At 36.3% G+C, this 18,485-nt stretch overlaps 1 protein-coding gene across 6 annotated transcripts in view; it reads right to left on the reverse strand.

Moving 5' to 3' along the window:
* The window catches only part of ZMYM2 (zinc finger MYM-type containing 2), a 99,800-nt gene that overhangs the window by 62,089 nt on the left and 19,226 nt on the right, over positions 1-18,485 (reverse strand). For 4 of the 6 annotated variants that reach the window (XM_081046737.1, XM_081046739.1, XM_081046740.1 and 1 more), the window contains exons 3-6: positions 13,727-14,565; positions 9,292-9,577; positions 7,816-7,981; positions 5,842-6,054 (exon numbers count right to left, since the gene is read on the reverse strand). In XM_081046737.1, the coding sequence (XP_080902863.1) occupies positions 5,842-6,054; positions 7,816-7,981; positions 9,292-9,577; positions 13,727-14,555 (1,494 nt within the window). In that variant the 5' untranslated portion in view covers positions 14,556-14,565. The remainder of the gene's footprint in view (positions 1-5,841; positions 6,055-7,815; positions 7,982-9,291; positions 9,578-13,726; positions 14,566-18,485) is intronic. The other 2 variants (XM_081046741.1, XM_081046742.1) reach the window with 1 other exon arrangement.

Here is an 18,485-nt window from a genome sequence, read left to right on the forward strand (position 1 = left end):
TTCCATAGATACTTCTCCAAAGAAGATACACAAATGGTCAACAAGCACGTGACAAGCTCAATATCGGTAGTCATTAGGGAAATGCAAAACACAACCACAAAGCGATACCACTTCACACCTACTAAGAAGAACTGTAATAAAAAAACAAATTTTTAAAATGGAAAATAAGTACAGTAAAAGGCAAAGATGTACACACAGTAAATGGAATCCTCATATGTTGCTGGTAGAAATGTAAAATGATATAGTTGTGGAAAACAGTTTGAGACAGTTTCTCAAAAATCTAAATGTAGAATTACCCTATCACTCAGGAATTCCACTCCTAAGTAAATACCCGTAAGAACTGAAAACAGGGACTCAAACTCATACTCATATGCCAATGCTTGTTGCACCATGATTCACAAAGGCCAAAAGGAGGAAGGAACCCAAATATCCATCAACAGATGAAAGGATAAACAAAATGTGGTATATACATACAGTGAGTATTATTCAACCATAAAAAGTAATGCTATGACATGGATGAAAACGAAAACATTATGTTAAGTGAAATAAAGCAAACACAAAAGGATACTGTATGGCTCCACCTATATGAAATATCCAGAATAGGCAAATTCACAGAGACAGAAAGTAGGCTAGGGATTACCAAGAACTAAGGGTAGAAGAAAATGAAGAGTTATTGGCTTAATTGTCACTTTTGGGGTCATGAAATAGTTCTGAAAATAGAAATGATGGCTGCAGTTGCACAACATTATGAATATAATGCCACTCAACTGTATACTTAAAAATGTTTAAAATTGGAAATTTTATGTTATACATACCCATTCAGCACAGTGAAAATTATATTATACACATATATATACACACTCATATATATGTATACATATAATTTTCACTGTGCTAAGTAAGTATACATAACATAAAATTTCATATGTGTGTGTGTGTATATATATGTATATGTGTATACACACACACATTATTTTCCTACCTTTTTATGCTCTGGAATGGTTAAAATAGCATTGAGATTACCTACCTGGTTTAGATTGGGTGGAATTTGAGCCCAATTTCTTTTTGTGAGGTAGTTCTTTAATAATAATCTCTATTTCTTCTATGGAAATTTCTCTGCTTTATTGTATCTGCTCTGGAGTCAATTTAAGAAAATTATATTTTCATAGAAACTTACTCATTTAATCTACCTAGGTTTTCACAATTTACATAGGTTTGTACAATATAGACCCTTATGATTGATTTTCAGCTTTCTGTTTTGATGTGTTAAGTCTACCTTGTCATTTCTTATTTTGTGAATTTGTGCATTTTAAAGCCTCTTCTCTTGATTAGATTAACTATTGGTATTATTTCCCCTTCTAGTTTTTAAAAGACCTGATTTTTCATAGAAGCAGAATTTTGAATTGTTTTAGTACTGTTTTTATTTCCTAACACATTAATTTCTACCTTTATCTATTTTTTTCTTCTCTTTTGCTTTAGTTTATTTTGTTTTCTATATTTTTGAGTTGAATATTTAATTCATTTATTTTCACTTTTACTGTTTTAATTAAGCATATAAGAATGTTAATTTTCCTGAGCATTTTTATAATACAACGACATCACTGATATCTTAAAGATTGTACCAAAAAGGAAACTAAAGACCAATATCACTTATGAGTACCAATGGAAAAGTACTAATAAAATATTAATAGAAGTAAACATTTAAAACACAATAATGACCTAGTATAGTTTATTCTAGCAATACAGAATGGTCAAGTAGATTAGAAAATCCATTAGAATCTATTAATAGATTTAAAGGGAGAAATCATATAATCACCTCCACAGACACTGAAAATATCTTCAAAACTTGACACTCATTTCTGGTAAAAAAACACTTCTGGATACTTCTTTAATATGATAAAATATATTTACCTCAACCCTAAAGCCGGCATCTAATTTAATGAGGAAATACCAAAGGCATTCTCAGGGGAAAAAGAAAAAGATATTTACTAATTCCACTCTTTAAAACTGTATTGGAGTTATTAGGAAACACTGTCAAGCAGGACAAAATACTGGGAATGAGAATTGGAAAGGCAGATCTTAAACCTTCCCTATTTGCAGATAAGACGATGGTTGAGTTACCAAAAATAAATCCCAGAATCAGTTAATAATGATGACTTAGTCAGGTAACAGGTATTTAAAAATTAATTAAAAACGCATATACGGGCCTGGCTCCATATACCGGCCCAGATCAGTGGCTCAGGTGGTTGGAATGCCGTGCTCCTAACAGCGAGGTCGCCGGTTGGATTCCCACACGGGCCAGTGAGCTGCGCCCTCTACAGCTAAGATTGTGAACAACGGCTCTCCCTGGCGCTGGGCTGCGGTGAGCAGCCGGAGGTCGGTGTGAGCAGCCGTGGGCTGCTGTGTGCTTCCATTAGTGGCCAATGGCCAGTGTGAATGGCCGGCAGCCAGCATGAGTGGCCGGCAGCCAGCGTGAGTGGCTGGCAGCCGGGGATTGCTGCCATGAGCTGCTGTGAACAGCCGACTGATGACCGGAGACCAACTGCTTTAGCCCAGGGGAGCGCAAAGGTCATAATACTAGACTGGGCCAGGGAGCTGTGACCTACACAACCAGACTGAGAAACAATGGCTTGAACCGGAGGGGGGTGGGGGGGGGCAGAAGAAAGGGGGAAGAAAAAAAAAGGTATTTCAAAAACAATGCAGATACACGTATGTATACATACACACACCAAATAATGGAAGAGAAAAACCTCATTTAAAGTAACAAAAAGAAAATATTTATGAATAAAGTTAACACGAACACTGATGTAACAAGCAGAGTGAAATCCTTTGGTCTATGATAGGACACTATGACATCATAAAGATGACGATTCTGAAGGTCAGTCATTTGGAAGCAGATAATATTTGGCCCATAACTCAACTGTGTACCAGAATAAATTCCAAATGAGTTAAAGATCTAAAATTTATATGAAGCCTTACAAACATTAGAAGAAAACATTAAAAAGTATTCCTTTGTAGCCTAGGAGGAAAGTATATGAAACAAAATCCAGAAGCAATAAAACTGTAAATTTGACAATATTAAAATTAAAAACTTTACATGACAAAAATTTAAATAAGCATCCAATCAGTTTTATGTAACATGGATGAACCTCAATACATACTAATGCCATTTACATAAAGTTTATAAGCAAGTCAAACCCTGATGTCAGAAGTCAAAATTAGTAGTTACCTTTGAGGAAGTGGAAGAGGATAGCAATTAGGAGAGAGCACAAAGGGGCTGGTGGAGAAGTGGTAGTGTTCAGTTTCTTGCACTAAGATCTTAAAAATCAAGGTAAAAGACTTAGATTTGATTTTTTTTTAAGAATACTATGAGACAGGGAATACTATCCCACAACTTCACACATGATGAAACAAGGGACAAGGGACGTTAGTTTGCGTGGGAAAGAGGTGCTAAGTGGTGGGGCCAGGATCCTAACCCAGGCCAACTAAAGCCAGCACTCTTTCCAGACCTTCTAGGTTACCACTCTTACCATACCTTCTCTCACCTATCAGAAGACAACAAAGATAGCAACATCATCAACATCAAACACTATACTGAGTCCTGGAGATTATAATTAGTCTGGACCTTTCCATCACCAGGTAGCCTTCCTTATATTAACGGATTTGAAGTATGCCACCCCAATGCAAATCCTATGAAAGCAGGAACTCAGTCTACTGTACTTTCCATAGTACTATTCCCAGCAACTAGCACAGTACCTGCACATAGTAGGTGGTAAATAATAGTTTCATGAACAAATTACCGACACATTTTGCTCATTAAATATTTGATTTAATGTGAAAAAATTTTGAGATGATCATAGCCCAAACAAAAAAACTGAGTAAAAGATGTAAACAAATAGTTCACAGAAAAGACAATTAGCTCTGAAATAGGAAAAACTGTTCATCATCATTCCTAATAAAAGGCATACAAATTACGTAAAACTATACTTATACATATAACATGCCATTTTTACCAACTTAAATGATGTGTTAATATTCTCTGTTGGAGAGGCTATTGTGAAATAGGCACTTCCAAAATATTACTAAAAGGAATGCAAACTGGTACAACTCTAACACACAGGGAAAAATGAATTATATCTAACAAACTAACACATGTGTTTACCTTTGGCCAAACAATCCTGTTTCTAAGAATCTACCCTGAAACCATACCTCTGCAAATACAGTTAAACATCTATGTGCCAGGGTATTTGTAATAGCCAAAGACTGGAAATAAATCAAATACCATCACCAGCAGTGATCAAATAAACTACCATACAGCCCAGTGTTATCTTGTATGTGGTTAACCACTAGCTCTTGGGAGGTAAGGGAATCCACCACAATTTGTAGCATCTGCCATGAAAATATTCCCATTATAGATAATTTCAGGCTAACAACAGAAAACTGAATATGAAATTGGGAAAAGATGCACAGAAGTACACCATTATGGATAATATCTCCATCATACAAATACAGTAGGTGGAAATAATCTTAAGAGCAGACATAATACAATAAATGTAATAAAATATTTAGGAAGTGATAAGTTTTGAACATTTTCTTTGTTTTCAATATTGTTATGATCTGAATTGTGTTCCTCCAAAACTCGTATCTTGAAGCCCAACCCCCAATGAGACTATATTTAGAATAGAGCCTTTTGGGACACAGTTAAGGTTAAATGAAGTCCTAAGGGTAGGACCCTAATCAGACAGCACTAATGTCTTCTTATAGAAAAGGAAGATACCAGAGAACAATATATCTAACTTTCTCCCTCTGTCTCCTTTTGCACAGCAGACAGACCCTGTGAGGACACAGCAAGAAGGAAGCTATCTGCAAGCCTGAAAGAGCAGCCTCACCAGACACCAATCCGAAAAACACCTTGATCTAGGACTTCTAGCTTCCAGAACTGTGAGAAAATAGCTTTCTATTGTTTGAGCCTTTGGTCTTTATTGTTTGAGCCTTTATTGTTTGAGCCTTTGGTCTTTGGTATTTTATTATGGCAGACCTAGCAGATAAATACAAATATAATTTACCTATAAGTTTCTATCATTTAATTTTTAATAATGGGTGTTTTTAACAACCAGCTCACAAAATTCATGAAAATGTATCTTTCGCAGCCTGACCATAAAAAGGAGGAAGGTCTATAGATAGTGATAGAGAATAATTTCCAAGACACACTGTGAGGTGAAAATTGGAAGGTGCAGTATGGTATATACAATATGCTATCTTTTGCATAGAAAAACAAGGAACTAAAATTATGTATTTCCTTAATTTTTGAGAAAGAACAGAAAACATAAAATAGTAAGAACTGAATAGGGACACCATAAAGGATGAATAGGATCCAAGAGAAGACAGAAATGGGAGCTGGACTTCTCTGAGTACATCTTTTTATGTACATTTTACTTTGAAGCCATATATATAAATTCAAAAATAAATTAAATCAAAAAGACTTTGAAAATGAAATTAGTCTTAAAATCAAAAAATAAATGAAATAATCAGTCCTAACCTAAGCTTTAAAAATTTAAAAAATCGTATTTGCAATCCCTCCATCATCCAAAAAGGAAAATTCAAAAGAGGAATCATTTTGGTAGCATTTACCCTTGTGTGTAAAAGCAAAAGTTTATTTCTAATAATCTACATATATTTCAGTATTCACTTGAAATAGGTCATTTCCAAGATGTAAAGACAACAATGAAATTAAATGAGATTCCAAGATAAATCTGGTTAATAAATGCTGTTAGAGTAAAACTATTAAAGCAATTCAAAATATTCAAACGAAAGTGAGGTTTTGATTAGATCATGAATTACCTGTTTGTATTCGCTGACACAACTCTGGCAACAGAATCGCTTCTGCTGACCATCAACCACCAGGACACTGTTCCCGGCACCTTTGCTGGGCAGGTACTCTCCACACTGTTCACAGCAATTCATTATCAGACCATTGGCCATTCTGTATCTATTAAAGCAATGGTCACTGCACAGCTTATGAGTCATATTTTTAAAGCTAACTTCATGGCGAATCTAAAAAACAAAATGTTTTTAAAAACAAACAAGTATGTCAAGTAGACAAATAATGAGGTATTCCAAGTAAAAGAAAATGCCCCAATCTTTCTATAGAAGGCTTATTTAAGGAAAGAGGAAAGACAAAGCACAATTCATTATTCTTTGAACCACATGTATACCCACAAGGAATACATGTGTGGTGGGGACCCATTGATATCACTACAAATTTCTCTGGAGGCATCTAAAAATGAAACAACCCAGTTTGGATAGTGTTAGTATAAAACTTCTGGAAATCTGTAGACAAATTCAAAAGGAACTATAAATAGGTGCACTACTTTAGAAAATGGAGAAGAGAGAGAACCAATCTTATAAATAATTCAAATGAGGTATGTATACACAGGTTTTTTTTTTCATAACATGCAAACACTTTTAATACCATATTAACGTGAAGTTACCAAAATATATTCCCTCCACTTGTTCTACTTCTTGTGTGTGTGAGTGTGTGTGTGTGTGTGTGTGTGTGTGTGTGCTTTATTTTTTACCTTTGTTTTGTTTTGTTTTTTTAAGGGGAACAGGACTTTTATTGGGGAACAGTATGTACTTCCAGGACTTTTATCCAAGTCAAGTTGTTGTCCTTTTAATATTAGTTGTGGAGGGTGCCGTTCAGCTTCAAGTTGTCCTTTCAGTCTTAGCTGTGGGGGGCGCTGCTCAGCTCCTGGTCCAGTTGCTGTTGCTAGTTGCAGGGGGCACAGCCCACCAACCCTTGTGGGAGTCAAACTGGCAATCTTGTGATTGAGAGGACGCGCTCCAACCAACTGAGCCATCTGGGAGTTCAGTGGCAGCTCAGCTCAAGGTGCCGTGTTCACTCTTAGGTGCAGGGGGCCAAGCCCACCATCCCTTGCAGGAGTTGAACCGGCAACCTTGTGGTTAAGAGCCCACTGGCCCATGTGGGAATCGAACCGGCAGCCTTCGGAGTTAGGAGCATGGAGCACCAACTGCCTGCGCCACCGGACCAGCCCCTATTTTTCACTTTTTATATTAGTTTCAGATGTAGAAAACAACATAATGATTTACACCCCTCACAAAGTGATAAGCCCCCCAAGTTTACTACCCCTGACATCATTACAATACCATAAACTATATTCCCGATGCTGCTGTACTTTACATCCCATGACTATATATATATTTAATTATAGTTGACATCAGCTCCAGGTGTACAGAGCAGTGGTCATGCATCTACAGTCTACGAAGTGATCCACCTGGGAAGTCCAGTGCCCATCTGGCGCCCTACAGAACCTATACATTACTGCTTATATTCCTCATACTGTATTTCACATTCCCGTGACTATTTTGTGACTACCAATAAAAACAATGGTTAGATGCCACGAAACAGGTGATAATACCTTAACCACATGCACGTTGTTAGGCCAGCGGGCCTCTTCCATCCTTGTCAAGAGGAATGCTAACCTTCTTTCATATACACTGTTCTACTTCTTAAGCAAGACTGTCTTCCTTATGTAGTCAGCCTATTTGTTTAAACACTGGTTTTGTCTGTGAGAACACCTAACCTCAGGAAAAAATAGTCAATTCATAATATATTTTAATTTTTCCTAAATCATTCTCCCTAAAGGAGAATGAGATTACATAATGGGATACTTATCAGATCGAGTCTATATATCCTCACTTATAAGGAAATATACACTGATAACAGTATGTTAACAAAGTTGAAAATATTTCCATTAGTTGGAACAAAGTGATAAAAAGCACAAAAGTACAAACCTCTGTTAGTTTACCACAAATTGTACATCTTGACTTATTGAGTGCTCCTTTAGTAGGATTCTGTTTGTCTTCATAGAGAGACAAACAAGACGTGCTACAGAATTCCTGGAACGACTCGCTTGAGTCCACTTGGGCAACAATAGTTCCTTTCATTGTAGTTATATCTCTGAAAATAAGAAGAACAACTTAAAGTAAAATACTATTTTAAAAAAGCAAACATAAAAAAAAAAAAAAAAAAAAAAAAAAGCAAACATAAAAGTAATAACTGATATTTTTAATTTCCATAGAAGCAAAGCTATTTTATACTATTAAATCCACTATCTAATAATATACCCTCAAACTCCTTAACAAGGCTTTCAAATACTGGAAACATTAAAAACAAAAAAGCTGCTAATATTTATATTACTTATATAGAGTTTAATGCCAAGGCCCAATTTACTGAGGTATAAATTTACAATACCTATTCAATTCTACTTCCCTTGGGTAAGTAGAAAGCATGAGATATCTAGGTCACAGGAACATGATGTACATTCTAAAGAGGAAAACTGAACGTGAAGACACCCCCACAAACCAAAATAACCCCACTACCATTCTATACAGCTCTCTAATTGTAATTAGAAATGTTAGGAAATGACAATACTGATGACCTTTGAAGTATTTCCTTTAATTCTGAATTTTGAGATCCTATATTGCAGCATGCAAGTCTACTACTATAAAGCAATCTAAAAAACGTACAATTGTTCCAATATTTGAATTTATTAAACTCGTACAGAGCACTAAGCCATTTCCAAAGTTCTAAGATCAAAAACATCTTCACAAACTTGGGCTGTTCCAAGAGATATACACACAAATCCACCTGGTTTGATCTTGCACATAATATACCAGATTCCACTTATTTTTAACTAGTGAAGCCAGACCTAAAAATTTGCAAAAGAGAACATCCCATCTCTCCAAGGCTTTCAAAACACTGGGATCTGTCTTGAACCAGTGAGTATTCTAACGACTTAATAGTCAAAACACACATAAAATCATGTAAAATGCAAAGACTTGTCAATTTTAAATAATCTTAATATGAAGACAGTGTAAAAGTCAATCTATTTTAATACAGAACTAGTCATATAAATTGCTTAACAATTTTATCTGGTTAGAACTAAATTCTTATAATTAATAGGTATATGTGTTTTTACAAATTCAAGGTGTCTAATGGAGATTACAGATAAACTTAATTACAAGGGCCTAGTATTTCAGTCAACAAAAAGCCTATCCAAATAGGAAACCTTTTAGTCCTAAGCCACCTGGGCTTGATAGAGAAACCTAGAAAGTCATTACAAGTTTGAGTTTGTCTTTAAGGTTCAACCAACTAGCTTACCAATTTTTAAAACACAGTGATTCACTTCTAAGACCCTAATAATTTTCCTAAAATTTTATGCCACCAATATTCAACTATATGGAATTATGTTAAAAAGTAAACCTTACTTTTTACACATAACACAGAGTTTCTTTGGAGCAGGTTTGTGAGAGAATGAGGAAAGGCAGCTGGTAGAACAAAAGAGGTGAGCCGATCCTTTTCGTTGATAAGCTGTCTGTCCCTTCTGTAAAGGCTTTTTGCAGTTTGCACAAGTGACTTTAACTGGTTTGGTGGGTTGCTGTTGGGCTGAAGGCTGGCAAATCTGTTTAGGAAGCGAGGCCACTGGTGATAAAGAATCCACCCCTGGCTGTTTCTGATTACGGGGAAATGATGCCGACTGGGAGATCCAAGAATCTTAAGAACAAAACACAAGAAAAAGTCAGGGAACAGATCTTTACACACACTAAAATTACATCAGAGAAACAGTTTTAACTTCCCATTCTGTACACGGTGAAAATATTAATAAGCAGCAGCACAGCAGAGAGATAAAGGACACAAGTTTTGTAGTAAGAATGGCTAGTTGGCATTCAGGCTCCATCACTTACTAGACCTGGAAGTTACTTAAACTCTGTGCCTAACTCTTCTCTAAACTGGAAACGGTACCAACATCACATGAATGATAACATTAAATGAAATAATACATGTAATAAACCATAGTGACTAGCACACAGGAAGCATTAAAAAATATTAGCCATTAGTTATTAAAGGAATTAATTTGCAGAATATCACTTTAAGTGAGGAACACATACATCAACATAAACATATAATAAAACCTTAACCAACCAGAACCTTTGACAGATATAATACAGGTCTATTCAAGTTTATATACAATTATATTCAAACACCTTTTTAAGAACAGCTTTTCCATGTATTCGTATAGTTTCGTAGCTTCTAAATATGCCACGTAACCCCAGGAATTTGGAATGTCCCACAGAAACGACGTTAAGCCGGCACGTAGTCACCGATGCCGTGTACTGCTGTAGCCGCACCGCCAGGGCCCAGCGTCGCACAGCATGGAGGCAAAAGCTGACGCAGTCCTCAGCTTTTCTCTAACAGTGAGCTTCTTTGGTTCTCAGCTGCAGTCCCCAGCTGATCGCGTTGTCACTGTCCCACAGACGTCACTACACCACCAATACCATAAGTTTTTCTCATTTTGCAACTTTTCAGGCCACTGCTTCTAATTTCTACCATTTTGATCTCTCGTAATTTTTTTCCATTTGAGTTTTTTCTCAATTTTGAACTTGCGTATGTAAGAACTGCCCTTCCACATTCTGAATGCCTTTTATTCCTTCCACAGTAAGTGAAAAGAGATTCAGAGCTCAGGGAAACTTCTTTACTACAAAAACCTAAAGAGGGCACCTTCCTAGTGCTGACCCGGATCACAACCTAAAGGTCTCAACAGGCTGTATCCACTGCTATTCAGATTTTACCTTACTCCACAGCCAACCACCAAATCTACATAGAGTAAACGGAGTACATTCTGGAATCCTCTTTCCTGTTATCATCAGGGTAACTGAACATAAATCGGTGACGATAGCAATGAAGAGGAAAAAAGTAAACCACTGAAAGAACAAGCAATCCATTTTCTGAAGGGCCTGCCATCAAAAATTATATTTGAACATATGCTAGAAGTAATAGCTTTTTGCAACACAAATGCTGGCTCTTTAGGATTTTCAATTTTGTAGGCTTATCATTTGCATACATACTTAAAGGAACCTATTTAAACTTAAGAGCATCAATTAACCGATTTAGAAAAAAATGACATTTTTCAATTTAGTGTTAGGCTCTGTAGAAATAATGTAATCACTCCCTTTATCTATATCTCAGGCCTTACATTTCTCCTGCTTTCAAATTTTCACCTCCTTCAACACCAAAATACTTTTAGAAATAGAATTTTATCTAAACCCTCTATTTTATACAAGGGACATCAAAGTATAGCAGCTTAATCAATCCAAGAGCCAGTACAAATAGCCAAGATTTTATTACTCTATTACAAATAAAGACAGCACATAAACATAGGAGCTAATTCATAAAACACAAGAGCAGCAGGTGTGTCTGTTTAATTTTTCTAATGAGTACTTCACATTCCCTCGTATAAGAGTTTGAGTAAACAGGAACACAATTCCTTTGATCAGATGTCCCTTTGACCCAACGACATTCTTATAGAAATAAGCATCCCAAGACACATTTGTAAGCATATTCTTAAGAGTTATTTGAATAGTAAAACCTGGAACCGAGCTAAATAGAGACTTAACAAAATCAAACATATATCCTTGATACAGTCAAAAATTTAATATCTATCACTAGGTATTTAAAGGGGTAGTTGGAGGGAAGAGTTTGCAAAACTACAACTATCCTATGATCTCAGGTAAGAATTAAATGCACCGTTCTCAATGGTAAGACTGAATGTTATTTTCTGTTTCATACTCTTATTTTTTTTTTTTAACTTTTTTTAAAATTTATTTTAACTGTGTTTTTCCAGGCCCCATCAGCTCCAAGTCAAGTAGTTGTTTCAGTCTAGTTGTGGAGGGTGCAGCTCACAGTAGCCCATGCGGGGATCGAACTGGCAACCTTGTTGTTAAGAGCACTGCACTCTAACCAACTAAGGTAACCAGCCGCCCCCATACTCTTATATTTTTATAATACATTTATAATTACAAGAAAGACAAAATAGCCATTTTAAAACTGATTTGAAGATTATCATATCTCAAACATTAATGTGAGCTGGAAGGTTACAATGAAAGAGTAATACACAGCTGGTAGTAATATAAATTGGCAAAAGCTGTCTGGAAAACATATGACAATATTATTTCCACAACCTAAAAACACGCATACATACAATCTCTCTCTCTCTCTCTCTCTCTCTCTCTCTCTCTCTCTCTCTCTCTCTCTCTCTCACACACACACACACACACACACACACACACACACACACACGGAAAGGGTCACGGGAGGCATGAAAAATTTTCAAAACTGAGTAAAATAAGAAACACTTTTCTTTCAAAATCACTATAAACTAAATATAGTTTTTATAACAAAAATCTTTAGGGGGATGGGGTAATGATATCCTTTAGCCCAGTTACTTCACTTCTAGGACTATATCTAAAGAAATAATCAGGGCAGCCAAATGCTCAGTTGGTTAGAGCACGAACTCTCAACAACAAAGTTGCCGGTTCAATTCCCACATGGGACGGTGGGCTGTGCCCCCTGCAACTAAATATTGAAAACAGCGACTGGACTTGGAGCTGAGTTGCGCCCTCCATAACTAGACTGAAGGACAATAACTTGGAGTTGATGGGCCTTGGAGAAACACACTGTTCCCCAATATTCCCCAATAAAATTTAAATAAATAAATAATATCAAAAATTTGAACAAAGATGTTTATCATAGACCTACAATAGCAAAATATAGGAAAAGCCAATTATGGGAGTGGTATATTCACACCCATTGTACAGCCATTAAGACTTTTGTGTATAAATAATGTTAATGGTATTAATACAATGTAATAATAAATGGGGGGAAATCGGAAGCAAAATTATAAAGTGTTGCATTTCAACCAAGTTAAAAAACAAAAAGGAAAAAGACTGAAAGACAACCATTCAAAGCATTCATCTTTAGTTAATAATAGGGGACTTTTCCCCTCATTTTTTAATTACGAATTTTCCAAACATTCTTTAATATTAGACATAACTCATAACCAAAAAGAGAATAAGCAAAAAAGAAAAATGACTATCATTTCACAGGGCAATCTACACTGCCTAGGGTTTAGTCATTTCTTATTATTCTCCACAATTCCCAAGCTGACAAAGTTGCTAATGAGACTGAAATGATGAAAGAATGAGACAGACAGAGAGAGCGGTATATGAGGCACAGGCAGACACAAATACTTGGGAGCAGGTGAAAGAGAAAGGGACATATACAGACATGGTGATGAGAAAGCCAGAGTTCTTATGTGCCCACAGAGCAAAGCTGCCTACAGAAAAAATTTTCAACCAGTCAAAAAATTTACCAATCTTCAAATGTAAAAAATACAATAAAATGCTAATAAGTAAAAATTAAAATCAGATAGAAGTCAAAATTAAACAGACAGTAAAAACAAATCAAATGCAATTATTATACATTATATTGCTCCTTAAGTGTGTTCTTTATCTTTTTCTTCTCTATTTACACATTAAAACAATACAACTAAAAATGTATTAGCAAAAAGTGAGCACATGACACATAAGGTGCTAAACTGTTAGATTTTAGTGGTGGTAATTACAAGGAGTATTTTTTTTAATCCTTTAGACATAAATTTCTGTGACTAATTTTCTAGTAATTGTGGAAAAATACTATACATGGTTTTACATCTCTTATTAGCTAAGATTTCAAACTCAGAAGTCAACAGAATTAACACATCTTACATAAATAAACTAATGAAAGTGGCACCAATTACTACAATGAAAAAACAACCAGCCAAAGTTTAATTCATTTACTTGGGGTAGAAGACCACTCACAGCTTACCAGGATTATGATGAGTTGCAGATTCTCCATTCTGAAATACATCTCCTGCCACATTCATTCTACCAGGATTAAAAGGTCCTACTCCAGTCTTGGTCTGTGAAGTTAAAGATGGGGTGTATGTTTGTATATTAACACCAAAATTACTTGACTGCAGTCCGTTAGAGACATCTCCCAAGCTGGTATTCTGCAGTGATGTTACATGAGTAATCATTAAGTTCATATCTCGCCCATCATTCACAGAGCTCACACCTGTCTCTAAGGTTGTAACATTAGCAATCTGAATTTCAGAGTCTGGTTCTGTGGTGATACCGCTATTACCCATTCCTGCATTTACCTTACTTCTTGAAAGACTGGAAGTGGAGAAATCCACATCATTGGTTCTGTTTTTAGTTTCAGGGGGTCTCCGAGGTTCAATAAAATTGGAGGAATTTTTCTCTTGCCCTTGATTTGTTTCTATGTCCTCTTCATCATCAATAACAATTGTCTCACTTACACTCCCCTTCTGAGAAGCCAACTCTTTTGAGGAAGAAAGAACTGTGGAATCATTTCCTTGGAGTTCCTCATGTTTTGAAGATGTGAGTGTTACGGTTCTGTGATCAGCTACCACCGGAGCAGAAGGTGGGGGAGGCTGTACAGGTTCAATAAAAACAACATCGTCATCGTCTTCCACCGATGAGTTCTGAAATTTATTAGATCTAGAAACTAAAGGCGTAGGTGGACCACTAAATGAATTCCCAACATTTGTGAGACTAGCTGCCATCGCCGTGCTCCCTAACACAACAGGAGTCTGATCAGTCAGTTCCAATCCTCCCACTGCACCTGTGTCCATGCCCAGCAACCTACGAAGGAGACAGAAAGAAGGAAAGAACACCAGTGTCAGCACATGACTTTTTACGTTACTCTAATTCAAAGAATCTTTAAATACTTTCTTTTTTATTCTAAACGTGAATGATTCTTATCCGATATCCAGGAAAATTTTGGTATCCATTCTGTGATCTTCTCTCATTCACTAACCGTTTCTTATAGTTTACATGGGAACTTCTTGCAGTATAAAAAGCTAATTATCCAATTTTCAGTAGTAACATGCAGTATATTTCTACCTCCACCACCCTACTTACACTATAAACACTGAAAACAGATAAATCTTCCTACACACATTTCAACAGGAAAAATAACCAAAATCTGACAACAAAAATCCCTTGTCTGCATCTTTATCCCATATAATAAAATATGGTCAAATCCTTAATTTCCCTTACCTCACCTTTTAAATCCCTTCTTCTCACCCTCCTTAGCTCCCATGTAACTGTAGCTTAAATCCGTCTGAAAATCTGAATGTTTCCTGACCCACCCAGAACCCTTAAATCCTTATTTGCCAGGCACTACACAGTGCACCTTCTATCAATGTATCAGTCTAATAATGACACCAAAGACATCAAATCCTGGAGCCTGTAACAATTACCTTACGTGGAAAAGGGGTCTTTGCAGATATGATTAAGGTTGAGGATTTAAACAGGAGATGACCTGGGTGGGCCCTAAATGCAATCGTAAGAGTCTTTATCAAAGGAAGGGGGAAGGAGATTATAAACCTAAAACGTGTGACGGAGTGGAGGAGAGCGAGAGGCAGCCAAGGAATGCCGCAGCCACCGGAAGGGAAGAGGCGAGAACAGATTCTCCCCAGAGCCTTAAGAGTGAGCATGGCCCTGCTGACACCTTGATTTGAGCTCAGTGTCACTGACTTCCAACTTCTGACCTCCAGAACTGAGAAAATAAATTTGTTGCTTTAAGAAAATTTGTTTACCACCAAGTTTGTGGTAATTTGCTGCAATACCACAGAAAATAAATACAATCAACTTTTCAGTTACATCTTCAAAACAGCTCTTAATATAGCCACAATATTTGCTCCAATTTAATGATTAAGAAATTGTGGCTTAAAGATACCAACTAACATGCCCAAGCCACACAGCTAGCATGCACACCCCGGTCTTTAAAACTCAATAGTCCAAACGCTTCATCGCACTGCTATATTCAACTAGTATTTTCTGAGTACCTACTACGCATGCAGGGCTGTGCTGATGCCGAAAGCAGCAGAGAGCTAGCAGTGAAGAGCCAAAAAGAAATAAATCAAGTTCCTGAGCAGATGGAGAGGACAAGGTCACCGCATGGACAGTAGTAGAACTAGTCCTAAACATGAATCACTTTAGTCTCGGAGTCTAAACATGAGAAAAACTAGAAGAGAAAGAAAAATGAAGGGTGAGTCTAGATTGTGTGAATATACTAATGTATCACTTTGGTGGGTGACAGGGAAGGATCTCTCACTTATTTTTAAATTTTAAAGCTAAATTAAATTTTTTAAAAAACAGAGTGATAACAGTGATAAAGAGATAACTACTTTGGTGACTAAAGAAGACCTCTTTGAGGGCAGGTGACAATTACAGTGAAATCTGAAATGCCGAGAAAGATTCAACTGTGGGAAAACTGGATGAAGGACATTCCAGTTCCTGCAAAAAGAAGCCTAAAGGGACTGAGGTTGGTGTATTCAAGCAACAGAATAAAGCCAATGTGGCTGGAACAGATAGGCAAGGAAGAATAGTACGACATATAAAAACAGGCACAGAACAACTCACCAAAGCCAACAAGTTCACTCATTAATTGCATTCACAAAGATTTACAGAGCACCTAGCATGCACAAGACACTTGGGTAAAATCAACAAACAAAACAAGTAAACAGCCTTGCTATCAAAAATCATGAATTACAAAATAGGCGAGAGTTTGGATTTTATTGTAACAAGAAAGATTGCAGCATTTTCACCAAAAAGTTAACAAACAACATAATCTCACCTATGTTTGGAATAGACCACTCTGGTTGTGTGGGAAATGGATTATAAGAGGAAGACTGGAAGCAAAGAAACAAACTAGAGGGTGAGACATGATGATAGCCGAAATAAGGGTGGTGACAGATGAAAAAAAGGAAACAGATCAGGGTTAGGTTTTGTTAAACATGAAAGGATCTACAGATACACAGTTAACTGAAAAATAGTTACAGAACACAGAGTATTACCACTATATTATGTGTTCCCGAAACACCCACCCCCCCCCCCACACACACACACAAGTATTTTTCCCAAAGTACATTTTTACGTAAACTCATGAAAAGAAAACTTCTGGAAGGATCACACCGTACTGACAGAGTAATTTGCTGGAAGAATCAGGGAGGTTTCAACAAGTTGCACTTTAGATTCCACATTGATTTACAAAGAATTTTAGGCAGCTAAGCAGCTGAATAAATAATGGGCAAAACAGAAGATCATAGGAAGTTGACAAAGCACTCCCCGGATGCAAGAGGGATACAGGATAAGCACTTTTCACAGGTATTAAATGGGGGGATACCAACTTTATATGAAACACTGTGGGTAGACCATAAGTAACTTGCCTTCTCATCGACTGTTTAGAGCCGAAAACAGTGCCTGGGCAGAGAAGACACTCAATTGTCCCAAATATTGACGGAAAAGCCAAAAAGCAAAAATCAGTATGTTCACTTTAACTACCAGAATCATTTTAAAGTAACATCATTATTTAATTATCAAGGTTTGTAATCTAGTTCCTTATTTTATGTACACTATGTCGTTCTCTGAACATTAAGCATCCTGGTTAAACCAACTTCTAGTGGCCAGAGGGTACCATATACTATTCATTTCAAAATGAAATGTATTCAAATAACTTATACAGTATTTTATAGGAAACTTTTATTTTCACTTAACTGTGACAATGACCCCTTTGAGTTAAATACAACGGATATTAAATTTTTTCTATAATAAAACAGTAGCTCAGACACATTAATTAAAACTACCCAAGGATCCAAACACTATGTACAAAGCTTGATTCCAAAACGAATCTTCATTCCTCTTAGAGCAGAAGCTGTGCTGGTGTTGGGATGGAAGACATGCTAATATTGGAAAATGGGAAAAGATAACATTTATATCTGCTTTAAAGAAAATGGATAATTCTATTTAAAAACTTAAAGGGTGACGGGACTATTTGCTTTAGCCAAAGATCTACCTACCAATTACTATTCCACATGTTAAGACACTTTAACTATATTTACAAAAATTAAAATATGTACACATTACCCTAAAATAGCTCCTCAATAAGGAAGACTTCTTTATGGTAAAACAATAGCATATGCTAGGAGAAATCTTCATATAAGGTCTTCACTTAATTTTAAGAAAATATGAAAAACATTTTAACAGCACAGCTACAGAAAGTTTTAAAAGTGGAAATAGGCTGAATAACATTTGATTCAAAATTTTTACAACTAACTCAATTTTTTTTAAAAATACAAGTACATTCTTCCAGTCATAGTTAGCATTTGTTTAATGCTTATTATGAACCAAATATTCATGTCAGCTAAACATTAAAGCAACTCCATGTATGACATAAAAGCATTATCTCCCTTAAAACCAATCCTCAAAAGCAAGCAGCCCAAGACCACAGCCAGGAAGTGCCGTGTTGGTAACATGCCAGTCAGCTCCAACTCCGGGCTATGCTATAGGGATGGGTGATGTCCAGTGTCCTTTCCTCAGCCCTGCTCAGCTCCTGTAGACTTGTGCTCATGGCTTCTTTTATGGAGTCAATCCATCTCTGATTTGGTCTTCCTCTTTTCCTGGTGCTTTCTATTTTCCCAGCATTCTTGTCTTTTCCAAAGATCTCTGCTTTCTCATGATGTGCGCAAAGTAGAACAGCTTCAGTTTTGTCATTTTTG

Source organism: Rhinolophus hipposideros (assembly GCF_964194185.1).
Source record: "Rhinolophus hipposideros genome assembly, chromosome: 4".
Classification (NCBI taxonomy): Eukaryota; Metazoa; Chordata; class Mammalia; order Chiroptera; family Rhinolophidae; genus Rhinolophus; species Rhinolophus hipposideros.